Source organism: Emys orbicularis, chromosome 8 (assembly GCF_028017835.1).
Source record: "Emys orbicularis isolate rEmyOrb1 chromosome 8, rEmyOrb1.hap1, whole genome shotgun sequence".
NCBI classification, from domain to species: Eukaryota; Metazoa; Chordata; order Testudines; family Emydidae; genus Emys; species Emys orbicularis.
In genome coordinates, this window is record NC_088690.1 from 55,954,334 (window position 1) to 55,973,654 (window position 19,321).

The 19,321-nt window shown below is 41.3% G+C and overlaps 1 protein-coding gene across 2 annotated transcripts in view; it reads right to left on the reverse strand.

The window, feature by feature from the left end:
- Positions 1–19,321, reverse strand: part of RGL1 (ral guanine nucleotide dissociation stimulator like 1) — a 103,079-nt gene that overhangs the window by 27,322 nt on the left and 56,436 nt on the right. For both annotated transcript variants that reach the window (XM_065409231.1, XM_065409230.1), the window contains exons 5-9: positions 14,585–14,769; positions 9,509–9,633; positions 8,360–8,575; positions 2,846–2,949; positions 1,434–1,518 (exon numbers count right to left, since the gene is read on the reverse strand). In XM_065409231.1, the coding sequence (XP_065265303.1) occupies positions 1,434–1,518; positions 2,846–2,949; positions 8,360–8,575; positions 9,509–9,633; positions 14,585–14,769 (715 nt within the window). The remainder of the gene's footprint in view (positions 1–1,433; positions 1,519–2,845; positions 2,950–8,359; positions 8,576–9,508; positions 9,634–14,584; positions 14,770–19,321) is intronic.

The following is a 19,321-nucleotide window of genomic DNA, read 5'->3' on the forward strand; positions in this document are numbered from 1 at the left end:
TGATGGGGAGAACACTAAATAAATTGCACAAAGTGTTTGAACAGAAGGTGGTCTCCAAGCAGTTTGTATCTAGAAAAGAGACAGGAGCGAGATGCTGCCCTGTCAAAAGTATATTCAGTTGTTTTGGTCCACTCCAGCTTTAGATGTCTCAAGTGATAGGTCTGCTACAACTTCCTTGGGGAGACTATTCAAGGATGTGGCAGTCCTCACAATTAGGAAAGAGAGACTTCCAGGCTTCATCTGAAGCTAGTCTTCGGGTTGTCACAAGTTGAATAAAACTGTTGAGCGAGATCATCATAAGCTCATTTCATTGCCTTCAGAATGGTTTGCAGAATAAGATCTGGCAGGAGCCAATAGGTCTGTTCTCGGGGATGTTTAACATTTAGTTAATTAAACTGGTCTGGATAGATAAGGACTCCTCTCAATATTTATTACTACTTCACCTGCTGTAAAACATTTTGATAAATGGCTCATAAGTAGCTACTGCCCACCAAGTTTGAATAAAATCACCCACCATCACTGAGCCTTTGCCCAAAATTCAGTGCTTGACATTATAATGCTGAGGTGAATTATAAATTCTAGACAGACTAGATATAGACCAGATAGAAACAGACTGAATTAGACAGAGCTCAGAGAAATCTAATTGAACCTTCCCTTAGTTTCTAAAAGGTTCATACCAACATGCTTCACTACCAGTATTTCTCATTTTCAGGGGCCTCTGAACTTTTGGGGTTCACCCGGGTCTGACAGCAGAATTCGCAGACTACTGCAACATAGACTGTTTTGTGGCATTTCTGGCCACACACACAGCAGGAAGCCTGCTCCTTCCAGATTCCCAGCCCTGTTTTGTAGTTCCAAGAAGGTGGGGATAGTTTGGACAAACATCTTGGATGAAATCCTCAGCTGGAGTAAACTGGCATAACTCCCACTGCAGTCAAAGGAGCTATGACAATTTACAGATGCTGAGAATCTGGTCTCTGTATTTTTTTTTATGCTCATCAGTACCGAACCTTTCTAGATGAACTTATGACTAATTGAAAGGCTATCTAGAACAGCTATATTTCTGGGAAGTACTTCTGCATCCTTTGCCGTTGTGCTATTTTGCAACTTCTTTGAGCTGCGCTCCTCAGTGAGACCACAGATATCTCAACACCTTCCACAGCACCTGTTCACTAGTAGGCAAATCCCATAATCCATCCCAGCCTTCCAGTTGTGCATAGCGTCAGTGCCAGTGGAACCAATGCAATTCTGCTGTGCCAGAGGGCAGAAAGGTCACACAGGAAGCAGGCATGCACACTCCTTGCATGCCACAGAACTGTGCTCTGTAAGACTCCCTACAATGGAGCCCGGGGGGGTGGGTTTGGGCGACTGGATAGGCGACAGAGTTCAGCACTGACACAAATCATAACTCTTGCTCTCAGCCTCATTCTCACCTTCATTAGCAGCTCTCTACTCGTCAGATAATTGTCATGGTCTGAGAAGATATCGGACAGCTCTTCAAACATCAGCATCCTGTCCCTAGGCAGAAGAGGAATTAAATCAATTATTGATTACAAAGCACCCTAAATCAAGCCTACATCATTATTATCCAGTTTTCCACAGTGATGAAGGACTAGACAACAATCAAACATGTAAAAGGTGGGTCAGCACAGAGACCCATCCACTGAGGTGCTGAGCCTCCTCAACTCCTATTGCTGCTGGCTCAGCATTTTGCAAGATTGCATAGCCATGAAAAGTAACCCTTTCTGTTGATGTTCTCTGTGGTAAGGTTGTATGGTGCCAAAACAGGGATATGCGTGCCGTCCATTGCTCCACTGCAGCCTGGGAATCCCACTGCTTCAAATCCATCCACTATGTCCTGCAAGTTGCTGACAGTCACAGTCGTAACGGCCCTGCACACACAGCAGCCCCCACAGTGGATTTTCCAACTCCAAAATGGTTGCCCACTGACCGGTAGCAATCCGGCATTGCAAGTTTCCACAGTGCGATTGCTACTTGCTTCTCCGCTGTCAGTGCAGCTCTCATCTTGGCAACCTTGCACTGGAGAGTTGAGGTGAGCTTGGTAAATCTGTAACTTGGTATCTGAAAGTTCTGCAGTCGCTGCTCATCATCCCAAGCCTGCGTTACGATGGAATCCCACCAGTCAGTGCTTGTTTCTTGGGCCCAGAAGCGGTGCTCCAACATCGACAGCTACCCAGTGAATGCCACCAATCACCTTGATTTGGTTCTCGCTATGTCCCACAGCAATCTGTCTGTCAAGAAATCCTCATGTTCGATGCTGATTAGTTTTTTTCTTACGGCTCTGCAAATACCACAGGATTGTGCGTCCTGTGCTTGCGATGCTTATGACAATAGTGCAGAGCTGTGCAGGCTCCATGCTTCTGTCAGAGATGGCGGACAGTGAGGAGGGCTGCATGGGTTTGTGGGATTTTTAAAAAAGGCACGAAAATTATGAGATTTAGATAACATTATGGAATGGAGACAGTTGCATGCTGGGAAATTGACCCCTTGCTCCCAGTCACCCTTGTGTGACTCACATCTGCCCCACCGTGCTTTGCCAAAACTTCCCAAAAGACAATGGATTGGATGGTGGGGTATTGCACTCTAGGCTACCTACCCATGGTGCACATCACCATGCATCAACACAAGCACTCGTGGTGAGCATGCACACTGCCAATGCAAGAAACCAAGTATGCACACTCACAAACAATATACTAATTGTGGCGGTCTTATTATTTGCATCAGCAAAAATTTGTACTATAGACCTGCCCTAAGCGTAACTGTACTTCGTTTTTGTTGTGGGCCAGTCAGATGAAAGGGGCTAAAAGGAGAGTGGGAGGATTACTTTGGAACAGATGCCCAGGTCTTCTTTAACCGGTAGATGGAGTTGGACTGTAGTGCTGAAACAATGGCCCTCAAGGAGGAAAAATTCTTCAGGATCCTACATTCCTATAAAGGGAGGGAATAAAAAATAAAGGAGAGTTAAAGATCAATATTACAAGTGAGCTGGCGATTTCCTGTTTTTCTAATCTCACAGCTGCGGTGAATTCTTACTGCTCAATAGGCAGCTGTACAAATATAGGGCATCAAAAATGGCTCCCCTCTCCCTCCCCACCTACCAAAACCTTTATAGGTTTTGGCACTTAATCCTTGTTTTCTTCACTTTCATTTTTTTGTATAGCTTCCAGCTCTCCTAGTAAAAATACTAGTGGGGGTGGGTCTCTGAAGTCAAGCTAAAGAAAACGAACTTTATCCTATTAACAAGCACTTTATAATTACCTTCTCCCCCTGCTGGGGAAAGTTGGGGCCTGCCTATTTGCAAGTTGAATTTAAAATGATGAACCTTGCCAAACTAAATGACAATTTAAAAATACACACAAAAGATCAACATATTCAGGCATGTACGTTGTTTAAGGTAAGAGCTCTCAAACCTCTCCATGGGGGGAGCACATCTGAATAGAGAGACTGGCTCAAAGACATCTCCCTCCCATTTGTGATCACACAACATCTTTGTGGCAATTATAACAGAGGCTTATATGGAAGGAAGGATGAGGTGGAAAAAGAACAAGCATCCTGTGACTAACCCGCTCTCCAAAGAACTCATGAAAGAGTGTCCACAGCCCAGCAGTTCATGCACGCACATGCAAATACCACCTGCTCTGCTAGTCTCTAATATTAACATTAAAAGTCACATTTTTAAACGCAGCCTCTAACGTTACTCACATGTTTATGAGCACGAGCTATGCACAACATTAGATGCTGTTTAAGAATTTACCTTATAATGTTAATATTAGAGAGTAGCAGAGCATACGGTGATGGCATTTGGGCTAGGTTTGTACTAAGGTTGGTGTCAAAAGACTGTAGTTGGGGCCAAAGGCATTATTCAAAAGTTCAGGGTCAGACCTGATGACACCAAAAGCTCGAAAGCTATTCTTGTAAGATTTCTGGCACCTTGTGCCAAAATCTCACAAAACAGCTTTCTCACAAGATCTTTGGCAACAGTAGAAAACAGGCTTCTTCTTGGTTTGGGCTCAGCTCAGAATCCAAACCATAGGGGATGGTTTGGATCCAGAAATCTGATCGTGAAACACTCTGCTCCCCCAACATGAAAGAGGTTGGGAAAGTAGGTGCCAGTGTGGGCCCATCTTTAGTTTACAGCTTCCACTGGATTTAAGAAAAACATCAGGACTCCCATTATATATCCATGTTTTCAGATGTTCATTTTATTCACTACAGGCTAAACTTTAGCCAACATTTTTCTGCCTCCGGGTTTTTTTAAGAATTGCTTTGCCTCTTTTTAAGTGACACACACATAAAACAATCAGAAGCTTTCCTGTACCTGAAATACTCAAAAATAACCTTGATTTTAAAAAGGAATTTTAACAGGTAATTAGTGATTCCTTTTTTATTTTTAAAGAAAATATTTAATGTAGAAAATTGGCCGTTCTTGCTCAGTAATTTTAGATCCGAGGTGGAGTCTGAAGGGCTGGCAGTTAGAAAAACATATCTTGACTTTTAAATGTATCAAATTGGCTCTGAAGATCATTGACAGACAATAAGCATGGAACCCCACACTGCCTTATTTACAGAGCAGGCCCGGCTCCAGCTTTTTTGCCTCCCCAAGCGGCGAAGCGGAAAAAAAATAAAAATAAATAAAGCCGATCGGCGGCACTTCGGCGGCAGCTCAATCGCGCCGCTTCATTCTTCGGTGGCAATTCGGCGGTGGGTCCCTCGCTCCCTCTCTTCCTCTTCGGCGACACTTCGGCGGCAGCTCAAAGAGGAAGAGAGGGACTAAGGGACCCACCGCCGAATTCCCGGACGTGCCGCCCCTTTCCATTGGCCGCCCCAAGCACCTGCTTCCTTCGCTGGTGCCTGGAGCCGGCCCTGTTACAGAGTAATTTTTTTAGTGACTAATTCCAGTTTAACGGGCAGATTCTCAAGCACAGGCACCTAAATATACAAAACATTCATTTGTGCATGCAAAATAAGCAATTCCATTTAGAAGTAGGGAACTATATGTGTAGCTAGCCATTCTGCCCATGCAATTACTTCACTGAGTGTGCACATGCATTCTTCATGGGTTCAACTAGGGCTGCAGTATTTAATTTTGTGTGTGAATTTAGGACTGGTGAAAGATGCTAGATTGACAGTCCTGGAGGCTGAAGGTCAAAGATCAGATACTATGTGGGCAGTGACAGTCCAGACTTCCCCTGCCACTCCCATTACCCTCTCAATAGGTATCCCCTGTCCTTGAGGGACCACCCCTAGGAATGAGAAGGTAGCTTAATCTCCATTCAATCCTTCACCTCTTAAACTTCCAAACAAGGGTGTCCATTAATACCTTGGATGATGGTTTTTGTGATTGACACCTGTGTACCAGAAAACAAAACTGACACCATCTAAGCCATTTCACACTGGCCATCAAAGAACCATCAGATGATAACAGAAGTTGGTCACCTACTGATTTAAGCTGAAGTAGAACTGCCAATGTAGAGGTGAAAGACTCTACTTCCCATAATAATACCTAGTCCTTATGTGCCTTTTTCATCAGTCAAGCTCAAAGTGCTTTACAAAGGAGGGATCATTAGCCCCATTTTACAGGTGGGGAAACTGAGGGACAGAAAGTTGAAGCAACGTGCCTAGAGTCAGCCAGCAGAGTTCCCTGAGCCATCCATTCCCACCTGTCTAGGTGTCAATACTAACAATTTTGCTTCTAGAGGCAGAAAAACAAATTAAGACTGGAAAACTCAATATCTGTCCTGATTTTTTAAGTATTGCTTATTTTGAATCTCTTTGCAAGAATCCACGATTCTTTAATGTGCGTTATATTTATTTTTAAAGGAACACTGAAGCATTAAAACAAAACTAGCCAGCAGCCCAGCCCTCATGAGCACAGTTCATGAAGCATCCAACAAATAGAAGATACAATCTAAAAAATTAGGAAGCCAGGATTGCTGAAGGAACTCAGACAAAATGATATCATGCAAACAAGTGAGAAACATATGGAATCCATTACTAGGGAAAGCAACTGAAGAGTAAAAAGGAGTTCTAGAGATACCTGGGGTATGGAGAAAAAGCAGGGAATAGGATTAAGATGAAGCAAAGAAAGGGCAGGCATCTTGAACCAGACGGCCTTTCCTAACATTTCTTCTGTTCTTTTGAGTAAATCTGTAACTACAAACTAGGGACCATGCCCAATGGACAAAGTAAATGATTCCGTAAGCAAATATATTGCAGTGTCAAGGGTTATTCAAAACAACTATGAGCAATAACTTAATTTTTCTGCCTTTTCCCCAAAATACTTTTACTATTATTATTATAAATTTTGTGTCTGATCATTTACCTAAGTCTTACCATTTACTTTACTTTGAAATACTTTGTGTTTAAGTAAGAAAATATCTAGTTTGGTAATCTCATGTTTTAAATTCTAGTTTTATGGGATTTATAAATGGGGAAGGAAAGAAATTACAATTACCTGTTGAAGACAAAGATGAATTATTTCTAAGGGATTTTGTATTTCTGGTAGCCGATACATAGAATCTCACTTGCATTCGATTCCTTCAAAATAGTTTCCATTTGCTCAAAAGCCAAGTTTCCCATTTGGAACAGGAGAAACACAAACTGGGATTAAAGCAAAGGGCACAGGAAGCACCTTTTACTGTTTTACTCATATTTCTTTGCCTACCCCTTGAATGTTGTGTCCAGTTCTGTTTGCCACATCTCATAAAAGGATACAGTGGAACTAGAAAAGGTTCAGAGAAGGGCAAGCAATGGCTTCCATACAAGGAGACACTAAAAAGATATGGGCTGTTCAGATTAGAAAAGTGAGACGGGGGTGGGGGGGATATGATATAGGTCTATAAAATGATGAATGGTATAGTAAAAGTGAATAGAGAAGTGTTATTTACCCTTTCACACAATACAAAAAACAGGGGTTACCTGATGAAATTAACAGGCAGCAGGTTTAAAACAAACAAGCAAAAGTACTTTTTCCACATAACACACAGTTAACCTGTGGAACTCATTGCCATATGATGTTGTGATGGTGAAAACTATAAGTGGGTTGAAAAAAGAACTGGATAAATTCATGGAAAATAGGTCCATCAATGGCTATTAGTCAAGATGGTTGGGGATGCAACCCCATGTTCAGGGCAACCCTAAACCTCTGACTGCCAGAAGCTGGGATGAGAAGACAGGGTTGGATGACTCCAACTGCCCTGTTTTGAACACTTCCCCTGAAGTTCTGGTACTGGCCATTGTGAGAGACAGGATACTGGGCTAGACAGACCATTGTTCTGATCCAGTATGGCCATTCTTATGTTCTTATGATATTTAAAGATTGTCCCTGAATCATCTCACACAGTTTACTCAGAAGTCATGAAGCATCAAGAGGGATGCAATCATTCCTGGATAGCTGATAAATGAGTATTAATAAATTTAGGCCTTGGGGGTCCACTAGTCTATTAATAACACAGAGTGCTACCACGTGGAAAGGCCCTCGCTTGGAATCGAGCTCGGTTTCTCACCCCTGCTCCGCACCCTCATGGCATCAAGGACTAAGAAAGAATGCTGCAGAATCATTGCACTGAGTCCGTCAAAGGGAGAACACCTATCACTCTCCATTGACCCCCTCTGACTGATCGAGGCTCTAGAGGGAGCTTCATCCAGACCCTGCCTGCCCTAAATTATGGTGCAGGTCAGCAGTGTGGAGGCCTTTTATAAAAGGAGTGAATAGGAGTAAAAGGGCAGAAAAATTAGAGGATATTGGAGAACTCCCCTCTCAAAACAACAGATGGGACAAACTTTCAAATAAGGATGCAACAGGGGGACACACAAAAATGAGCATGCATCCTCTGCACTCATTAACATTTGACTGTGTGTAAGCAAAACACATACCTGAGTGAGCAAATGGGCTGTAGATGCAACCACCCAGTCTATGTGGGGTTTTGTGGGCACCATCAGTGACCTTATTACATTCCTGTTACACTTTCCTTGGGAAATATGGCCTAATGCATCTAACTTTAAGAGGACTTCGACAGAATTCCACTTCCTTCAAGAAGATTAGTCATTTTTCTTTCCTAGGGAAGATGAATTGTTTGACTTTGCAAACCTCTCTCACCATAATAATAGCACTGACACAGCACTTCCTACCTTTGAAGCACATGCATCATCCACTCATTAACACTTGCAACGCTGTGATAAGGCAGCATTAACAACCCCATTTTCAGGATGGGGAAATGCAGGATCTTGCCCAAGGCCACCAAGGGAGTCAGTGTGAAAAATAACCTGTGGACAAAGCACATGACCCCCCACCTCCCAAACCACCATTAACTGAAACAGGACAGAACGAATGCTTTACATGTGCAATATGAATCCATTTCTCAATGATCTTGGCTCTCTGCTGTGTTTTGAGGTCCTTGCCCTTCAGGATGGTGCTGACGACACATTTGGTAACTGTGTTGAACTGAGAGATGGTGGCTCTGATGGTGGGTGCCAAGTGTTTGTTTTCTTTCTTATCCCTCCGAGACCAGATGCACCCCAAGCAATGGTGGGGCACCACTTTCTTAAAGAGCTTCTAGAACAAGAAAGAGGTTTGTAAATCAACAGGGCTCTCTGAGATTCCTATTGTTAATATGTAGAAATACATCTTTTTACAGTATGCTGGATCTAAAACTGAGAGTGTATTAACAGATAAATGCTCATTTTCTCTGATATGAAAATTTACTCTGCTCCATATATACTTGAGGCAAAAAGGAAATGTATCATGGTCAGCTAAAAAGTACTTAGAACATTTAGCTTGTTTGAGCTAATGGACGGCTGCACAGGGCTGGTTCTTGGGGAGGGGAAGCCGGGCAGTCACCCTGGATGCCGTCTTCCAGGGGGTGCTGTACCACTGTCACATTCAGCTGGGTTCCCCCTTCCCCCCACGCTGATTGACCAGCCTTCTTTTCTTTGGTTCACTGAATGACTGTGTGTGTAGGTTTGGGGTAGGGGTTAAATGTTTTCCACCCTGGCTGGCAAAAAGCTAAAGGAGGGAGGGGGGAGCGTGTCTTGTGTACACACATATCACATATACAGTATGAGTATATCTATTTATGTACACACACACACCAAAAGATACCAATACTATCCACAAGAACAGACTAGTAGAGCATAGTAATTATAGATGTCTATGTAAGAGTAAGATATAGTCACAAACGGTATCAGATATTAAACATATACTATACTATCTTTGATCTTTGCAAAAAGGCCATGAACTAGCAATATATATTCACACACACACACACAATTTAAAAAACCCTTGGCTGAATGAAACAATCCAACTGGCTGAAATAGGATCAAGTAACCTAAAAGAGTTTTGTGTTGCTGCCCTGATAAGGCTAGCAGCTTTTTGGAACACTACATTTGTATTGGTTAACATGAGTTAAAAGAAAGATTAAAATAACAACACTAAGTACCCTAGCATTTTCCCCAGTAGCTTTCCCCTCTAAATGTACACAGTACTTACTGCATCCATGTATGTTAATTGCTCTGCTACAAGGTCTTCTGGGAAAAAAGAGAACTCTTCTGGCCCACCAGTCTCCATTTCCTCTTCCTCATCAAGGCTGAAAGTGAAGGTGTTATGGAACCCATCTGTCCAGCATGGAAAATATAATATTACTTGGTAACATACACGTGCTAAACAGTACATTAAAGCCATTGTTTATTACTACCATTATTTATCTGTATTATAGTGGAGCCTACAGATCCTAACTGATGTCAGGGCTCTCTCATGCTAGGCACTGTAGTGAGAAACATAATGGAAGAGAGTCCTTCCTCTAAAGAATTTACAACCAACACAGACAAGACTTGCAGGTATAAAAATTTCTCCCTTCTATAGCAGAACCTCATTAATCCACCCCTCGATAGTCAATATGCTTTATAACCTAAAAAAAAAAAATCGAACTATCAAAGGGCCAGATAGTGTCCCACATTCAGTGCATAGGGGACCCTTTGCATTCAGATTTAGACTCTCCTGTATGGAAGGGTGGGGTGTTAGACATTTCCTTGGTAGTATACTCTCCTTCCTGGGGTCCTATAGAAGTCCTGGTGTGACTCAAGCTGGGGAGAAGAGAGAGTAACCCAATATGGTTCTTCCTGCTCTGCAAAGTTGATGCTGAGTCTCCATGGCAAGATACTCCTTTACAGACTCCACAGGAGCAGCATTACTTGGGAGTGGGGAAATAGAGCTGGTGCAGAGGCACAGGGACTCAATGCAGATGGCTCTGACAGCCTGTGGCTTCCCCAAGATGCACAAAGATCCTAGAGGACCCTCCAGGTTTGGGGGGAAAACCATGGTTTAGTCCATCAGGGAAAACTTTCTCCACCACTCAAGGATTAGGGCGGATCTCACCTAAAGGATCAATGAAAATATTTCATTCTCCCTAAGTCCCCATCCCATGGATTTTACTGCAGGAAGAGGAGATCCAGTCCAAAAAAATACAAAAATTGGTGGACTCTCCCATCTCTCAACAAAGATTTAACAGCAAAGCTGTTGTAATGAGGTCTCGATTATTAAGGCTTGACAAAATATACAATACATTTCAGAGTATCTCTGAAGTATTTCATATCAAATTACAACTAAGCAAATGTCAAAATAACAAAGGACATTATGTGATGGATCTTCCTTTTTCCCCAAAATGTTTGTTTTCTCTTTGTTCACTACCTTGCAAACTCTAGTAGTTCACATTGGGTCTCCCAGTCATTAGCGCAAGACTCTACTGTAACAAATTAGAACTATTGGAAGGCAGAGACAGGAATCCAGATATACCAATTTATTCAAAGAGCTAAAGGAGGTATGTGGAAATGTCTTCTGCAGCCTTATCTGCAGATATTTTATAAAAATAAGCACATGGAAATTGATTTTCATTAGGGTTGTCATTCGATTAAAAAAATTTATCGTGATTAATCGCACTGTTAAACAATAATAGAATACCATTTAAATAGTTTTGGATGTTTTCTACATTTTCAAATATATTGCTTTCACTTACAACACAGAATACAAAGTGTACAGTGCTCACTTTATGTTTATTTTTATTACAAATATTTGCATTATAAAAACAAAAGAAATAGTATTTTTCAATTCACCTAACAAGTACAGTAGTGCAATCTCTTTATCATGAAAATTGAACTTATAAATGTAGAATTATGTACAAAAAACAATTGCATTCAAAAATAAAACAATGTAAAACTTTAGAGCCTACAAGTTCACTCAGTCCTACTTCTTGTTCAGCCAATTGCTCAGACAAACAAGTTTGGTTACATTTGCAGGAGATAATGCTGCCCACTTCTTATTTACAGTATCACCTGAAAGTGAGAACAAGCGTTCACATGGCACTGTTGTAGCCTGCGTCGCAAGAGACTTACATGCCAGATGCACTAAAGATTCATATGTCCCTTCATGCTTCAACCACCTTTCCAGAGGACATGCGTCCATACTGATGACAGGTTCTGCTCAACAATGATCCAAAGCAGTGCGGACTGACGCATGTTCACTTTCATCATCTGAGTCAGATGCCACCAGCAGAAGGTTGATTTTCTTTTTTGGTGGTTCGGGTTCTGTAGTTTCTGCATCAGAATGTTGCTCTTTTAAGACTTCTGAAAACATGCTGTACACCTTGTCCCTCTCAGATTTTGGAAGGCACTTCAGATTCTTAAACCTTGGATCGAGTACTGTAGCTATCTTTAGAAATCTCACATTGGTACCTTCTTTGCGTTTTGTCAAATCTGCAGTGAAACTGTTCTTAAAACGAACATGTGCTGGGTCATCATGATGACCGAGACTGCTATAATATGAAATATATGGCAGAATGCAGGTAAAACACAGAGTAGGAGACATACAATTCTCCCCCAAGGAGTTCAGTCACAAATTTAATTAATGCATTATTTTTTTTTATGAGCATCATCAGCATGGATGCATGTCCTCCGGAATGGTGGCCGAAACATGAAGAAGCATACGAATGTTTAGCATATCTGGCAAGTAAAGACCTTGCAATGACAGCTACAAAAGTGCCATGCGAACACCTGTTCTCACTTTCAGGTGACATTGTAAATAAGAAGCGGGCAGCATTAATGCCCGTAAATGTAAACAAACTTGTTTGTCTTAGCGATTGGCTGCACAAGAAGTAGGACTGAGTGGATTTGTAGGCTCTACAGTTTTACATTGTTTTGTTTTTGAGTGCACTTATGTAACAAAAAAAATCTACATTTATAAGTAGATCTTTCATGATAAAGAGATTGCACTACAGTACTTGATGAGGTGAACTGAAAAATACTGTTACTTTTGTTTGCCATTTTTACAGTGCAAATATTTGTATTAAAAATAAAGTGAGCATTGTCTACTTTGTATACTATGTTGTAATTGAAATCAATACATTTGAATATGTGGAAAAACATTCAAAAATATTTAATTGATATTCTATTGTTTAATAGTGCAATTAAAACTGTGATAAATCGCAATTCATTTTTTTAATTGCGATTAATTTTTTTAAGTCAATCGTGTGAGTTAACTGCAATTAATTGACAGCCCTAATTTTCATAACAACGGTTTATGAAAATCACCTCTTTCCAATTTTTTTGAGCACACTGCCCCTTGCTGGAATCCCCCCACTGCCTTTTTGCATCCTAGATTATCAAATTCAACTCCATGACACCCACAAGATCTTAAACAATCTTGTCTTCAACTCTGTTCTCATTTTCTTTACACACCTTCCTGCCCCTCCCAAGTCTTTTCCTTTACAGCCCCCTTTATCTTCTTTTCCCACTCTCATTTTCACACCTTCTGTCACGTTGTCCCTAACCTGAAGCAGTCTTCCAGTCCCCATCTGCGAAGAACACTCTCCTCCTTCAAATCCTTCTTTAACACCCATCTCTCAAACCTGCTATTCTCTTCCTGACATCACTAGTAATCTCCATATACTCCTGCTCCTGAACTGCTGTCCTGTGCTTGCCTGGTTGTGTATTTTTAAGTTGCAAGCTCTTTGGGGCAGAGAACATATAGTCTCTATGGCCACAATCTGGCAGTCTAATCCACAAAGGGTGGACCTGTGCAATGCCCCATATCAATCAGATTGTCAGATCCGGGTCTATATTTGTAAAGTTCATGTCAATGTATAGCATTAGATAGCATTAAATTATAACAATGATTATTATCGTGTATTCAAATCTGAACTTTGAAACAAATGATTGTTTCAGTTTTGTATAAGGTGAGCAGACACAGAACGGACATGAAATAAAATGAGTCACCACTATAAAGCAGCTCTCATCAGACCCTCAAAATAACTTGTTAATTTTTATTAACTGCCTTTAACCTTGCAGCATTCAAGTAATTTTATTCTCATTCAAGTGAAGTGCCTGTGACTCAAGTAGCAACCTTTTCAAGTGTTACTTCAGGAAATTAGTGCAGCAGCTGAGTGCCTGGGAACTTCTGCTCCTTTTGGACAACAGTTGGATCTAAAAAATAGAGCCCTTGGACTTTCATTGTTTGGCCTGCTAGAACCAAATCCAGGAAAGAACATCATTAGACACATATTAGCAACACTGTAGACTTGCTTTTTTCTTATGAGGAAAACATTTGGATTTTATGCAATAGGCCTTTTTATACAGATTTAAATGCATAAATTCATTTGGCATTGTGTCTGATTATGCAATAATTCCTCATTTCTGGAACATCCGGCAGGTAATGTTTGTGAGATGAAATGCTACTTTTTTGTTGTTTGCCTTCTTCCTTCTTATTCCATGTATCATTTCCTTTCATTCATCTGTCAAAGATGGACATTGAATCTGGTTCTCACATTGCACAAATTCCGGTAACTTTCTAGCTATGCTAATTATGTCACAGGAAACTTTCTAACTGGGGTACGGACTATGTGCCAAGTTTGACACTACATAGCATTTGTGTGTTACTACAGCTCACTATTGTTTCAGTGGATCTTTGACCTGGTAAAGTAAAATTTTCCTCTGTCCTTGGATGTCAGCAGCTTGTCACTCAAATAGGAAAAAACAGCCACAGGCATTTCCTTTGACATGGTGGTAACTGGAAGAGAAGCTTTCATGACAAATAGGCTTGTGACTGAAGCTGCATTTGGTCACAGCATAGTAATATTTGATGGGATTTTTAATTAATTAATTAGTTTAATGAAAAAACTAATTAGAGAGCAGCTGTGGTTTTACTCTGAAGACAGAGAATGCAATTGCAATTAACTATATCGTTGTTGCAGCAACTTCTGTGCACTGGCAGAGTTCTTAGAAACGCTGGAGTTCCCCAAATTTCGATCAGAATTACTAGACATATTATTCCACACTTCATGTTTGTATTTCATCCCTATGGTAGCTACAATCTCTGTGGGATTCAATAAGCAAAAGTCCAGAGAGCCTGATTCTACATCCATTGTAACCCCACTGACTTCAGTGGAGTCACTCTTGAGCTACATCACTGTAAATGAGATAAAAATCATACACCCCGTAAAATTTACCCTGAAAATTCAGGTTCTTCAGGATAGTCTGGGAGATTAGGCAGTAATAGCCGTGCAAAAATGTAACTTACTCTCATTTTTCACTTCTTGCTTCTGAAGCTGCTCCAAGAGGTTTTGTGCCCTTCTCTCCGGGTCAGAGCCTGGCATGATCCGTTTAAGGTAATCCAGCAATTTCTGCAAACAAGGGTAATTGGGTGGCTCTCGGAAGTCTTCAGAGCATTGGTCAAGCCAGGCTCTCAAGATTGAGGCTATTGCACTGAAAAGAAGTACATTGGAAAAGATTGATTGATTACATACGGTATGTCTTGTATACCTGTGTAAAGAGGGTACAGAATAAGTGTAATATATTACCACTGCTGTTCGTGAACACAGAGTTCTGATTTGGTGCCATTTTTGCACACGAGCTTTATTGCACGAGTTTTATTGTAATCTCATTTACACAGATCTTTACCGTTGACTACAGTGGTGTTATATACACCATTGTAAATAGGTGCTCAATCGCTCCCCAAAGATGCAAGACAGTGGCAAATCAGATCCATTATTTTTAGCAGCACCAAAACTCGCCTATCTAATCCAGTAGCTCTATCAAACAAGGTACCATTAGGCCTGGGTGAAATGGTTCAGATAATAATAGAAACATTCCTGCTCCAAACACGCACAACCTTCACCCAAAATACAAACCAAAGCGTTTTTGCAATGTTTCTCTTTCAGTTTAGCAGACACAAGAAATGCAGATTGTTTGGATAAGCTTCAACTAAGCATGCAAAATAAAACCTCAAAAGCGTTAGCATTTGGGTTGTCTATCACCCTCTGTTCTATGTTCTAGCCATACTCCATGTTCTTTCCCTGTATAGCCAGTATGTTTTTAAGACTATGCTGACTTGCTATTTTACAAACATTTCCGTATTTTCTACTACTGTTTCTTCCATTCCCTTCTATAATATGGCAAGCAATCTGCTTTTCTGGTCAGAAAGAGTGCTTTGAAAGCTGACAGTAATATTACTTGATTAGAGCAGCCAGCAGGGGTAACTCTAGAATTACAAGAACCGAGCTGCACAAAACATTAACAACCAAGGATGAAAACACGCAAAACTCTCTTGATTTGGGGCTTCATTACAAACTCAAAACAAAGACCGTACAACTCAGATGGTTCACTTGGGGCCAAATCCTGCCAGCTTTACTCAGTCAACAATCCCTTTGATTAACGACCAAGTAAGGACTTCGGGATCTAAGCTCTTTGTGGTTATCAGCTTTATTCTTCTGAACAGCCTGGGATCTTCCATTTCACTATTAATATTTTTCATTAAACAAGCTCATTCATTCCTCAGTCAGAGGTTAGTTTAAAAGTTACTTTTATTTCAAATACAGATGTTCCTGCTTCTATGTCCATACTGCATTTTAAAGAGATGTCTTGCTGTTTTGGAAGTACCAGTGGCTTACCCCACTTTTACAATAAACAACTAGTCTGTTGAATTCAGGGGCCAGGGTAAGTTGACCTTTCATCAGGCTTCTGCCCATTTGGAGATGCGTTGCAACTGAGAGCTCATTTATAGCTCTGAGAAGGTTTTTTTTTTTTAGTGCTAATACTGTTCAACACATTTTTTATATTTAGTGCCATTGATGACGGGCACTTTCATACACTGAAAAATAAACAGAGTTTAACACAAGCCCAATCTCTCAGAGTGGAGTTGAAAAGTTCACAGCAGTTACAGACACTGATTTTGCCAGCAAAATAATTTCAGTCAAGAGGGGAAAAGAAAAAAAAAAGTACATTGTGCAGACAGGGGCTGTATCCCACTGACCTCCTATCGGCTGATTAAACAATCAGTACATTAGGGAGGGAAGCATTCTGAAGAAAGGCTGGACAAGTGCCCAAATCTTGTAGCAGCTTTATGTTTGATGTCCCTGGGAAGAAACTCCCTGTACTTGATAGGCCAAGAAACAGATAGGAATGTGAGACTTCCAAGATCTCAGACAGGAAAGCAACATCATAGAATCTATTCTTCATGGGGGGATTGCAAGCCATAAATCTTTGTCTGTCCCCACATTGTATACTGCAGTGGTTCTCAACCAGGAGTCTGGGGCCCCCTGGGGGCCGCAGGCAGGTTTGAGGGGGTCCGCCAAGCAGGACCAGTGCTGAGGCCCAGGGCAGAAAGCTGAAGCCCCACTGCCTGGGAATGAAGCCCAGGGCCCTGAGCCCCGCCTCCTGGGGCTGAAGCAGTAGCCTGAGCAACTTAGCTTCGCAGGGGCCCTGCGGTGTGGGGCCCCTGCCAATTGTCCTGCTTGCTACCCCCTAATGCTGTCCCTGGCTTTTATATGCAGAAAACCATTTATTGTGGCACAGGTGAGCCATGGAGTTTTTATGGTATGTCAGGGGGGCTCAGAAAGAAAAAGGTTGAGAACCCCTGGTATACTGTACTGCATATCTTGTGGGCTGCCACTGAACGTTGGATTTTAAATTCCTGTCTTGAGAGCCACACAATGTGGGCTCTGTTCAGTAATGCTTTCAAGCTGTTATTCACTAGTCTAGAGGTTCTCCTTGCTCCACTGGTATGAACCCTGTCCCTAAAATTTTAAATCCCTTACTCAGCCCATTGTTGGGTGGGAAGAGAGCTGTAGTTTTGTCACCTTTCAAAATGGGTCCACAGGACACCACTCATCACCTCACATTATGCCCCCCCAATGCAATGCAATACCCCAAGGCTGACATACTATGAAGTTATTGCAGTGGCCCCAAAGATTCTATTACACCCAGCGAGCAGAGCTAGTAGGACAGGAAACACATGGAAAACCAGAGGGAGAGAGTCCCTCATATCTCTTAACAGCAACTCCATCAGTTGATTCTGGAGTGGCATTGATAAGCTACAAGATGAGCTCTGCCCAATATTCCTTGACCGGAAGGATAGCTATGATGTGGGGCCTTGACGGAGCAAGTCCTGATGCAGAGGTCCAGATGGGAATTTTGAGGACCTCTCTCTGCGAAGGTAGCCACACAGCATTTTTCTTACCCCAGCTGGTACTAAAGAATGAGTTTGGGGATCTTAGTGGCTTGGTTGGGGTTAAAAATTCTGCCAAGTCCACCACTATTATCCCCAGGATGAGAAATTTTTATGAACATAAGCTATGCTTTCAGCTCTGCGCAGCACCAAGTATATTTGCAAAAGAGGTTATATAAGATGGCTGACTAGTTTCTTACTGAATCAGCCAGACAGACAGGAAGCTTTTGTTCCTATGACCTCCCCTTTCCTAAATCCACGCTACATACCAACAGCCGAACTGTGCTTTGCAAGGGCCAGTCCCACCATTCCTGTTTCACATGATTTCCAAGATTTCCTTCACAAATGAAGTTAACCCAACCATATTGTCTCAGTTTTACCTTGTCTAAAGTAATATGGGAATCATGTTGTTTGCTACTTTCAAATCCTCAGGAACATCTCCTGAAGCCAGGGAAAGCCTTGTACAAATGTCAGCCAAAGGTTCACAGATTTCCCTCCCATAGTATCTGGTTCTTTAAGTACACCAAACCCTTTTATAAGCAGCTGAAATAATAAGCTTTACAGGTAACAAAAGGCAAATTCTCTGTCACAAAGTTCTAAAACACAAAAGGGTCTGGATCAATAGTTTATTAAAAATAACCTTCCCCCACCCCAAGCATTCTATAACAATAGCCCAAAACATTGCAGCATTGGTATTGAAGGTTCTAGTGTTTTGGATAATTAACATGGAACACTGTAGTACTTTATTAGAGCTGAACCTCTAAGAATGTCACATGGTCATTATTACCGAGAGGCTTTGTGGAAGCCTCCTGTGCAGCAGGAGAAGGAGGGGTTAGACATGAACTTGATGCCTGATTCATTTCCTGCATCAGATTCCAAGTTCCTTTTATAGTTCTAGCTAAAGCAGATTCAGTTGGATTTGACATTAGCTGAGTGAACAAAGGCACCAAGCATTTAGAAATGTTTTGATTCACTTTTGCTCCTTGTCGCTTAATGGATACATAGGGGATGTCATGAACTGGTAAATTGAAATCAATTTTAGAAGGAAAGATACAGTCTTCTCTGTTTCCATCTTCCTGGATGTGGCTCCAGTTCATTTGGGACTCAAACCTCAATCCTCCGTCATGCTGGTGCAGCAGTAATGCTTGGGGATATGGGAGAAGAGAATTGTTTATGGGCTTCCAGTGAGTGGGAAGCTCACTGATTCTCTGCACTACAAAAGAGAGCTTGTATATTTCCCGAACCTCAGTTTGATTGAGACAAGCAATCTCCTTTTTCATAGCACCCTTAATGTGGTTTCACTATGCTGCAAAATAAAATCAAATAATTAAAATAAATAAAGCTAACTAAAAATGCCTACTAAATATCTGATACCACAATCAGGAGGCTGATTTTCTGACTCGGAAGCTTTCTTTTCAGTATCTTTGAGAAATATAACTTTGGACAGGGTTTACTGAAGCTCTTAGCTTTTCTATTTCGGCTCAAGAGCATCCGTGTAAATTAATGGATTCAAATGTGATTCACTTTCTTTACTGTGTAACATATGTGAAACATTTCCATTATTACCGTTATTAGATTTTGTTTGCTCTGTCTATTGATATCCTTTGAATAGTAATTTCACTGGCTAAATATATGAGGCATTTCTATGTACAGGTAAGAATATAAGATCATATTGTTTACAGACAACATTCTCTGATATCTCTCCAAATCAGATTATTCAATGAAATGCCTAACCTGACTCAGCATTTCTCTGTGGACATACGCAAGTATCAGGACACTGAATAAATATGATCAAATCAGTGGATTTGTCGC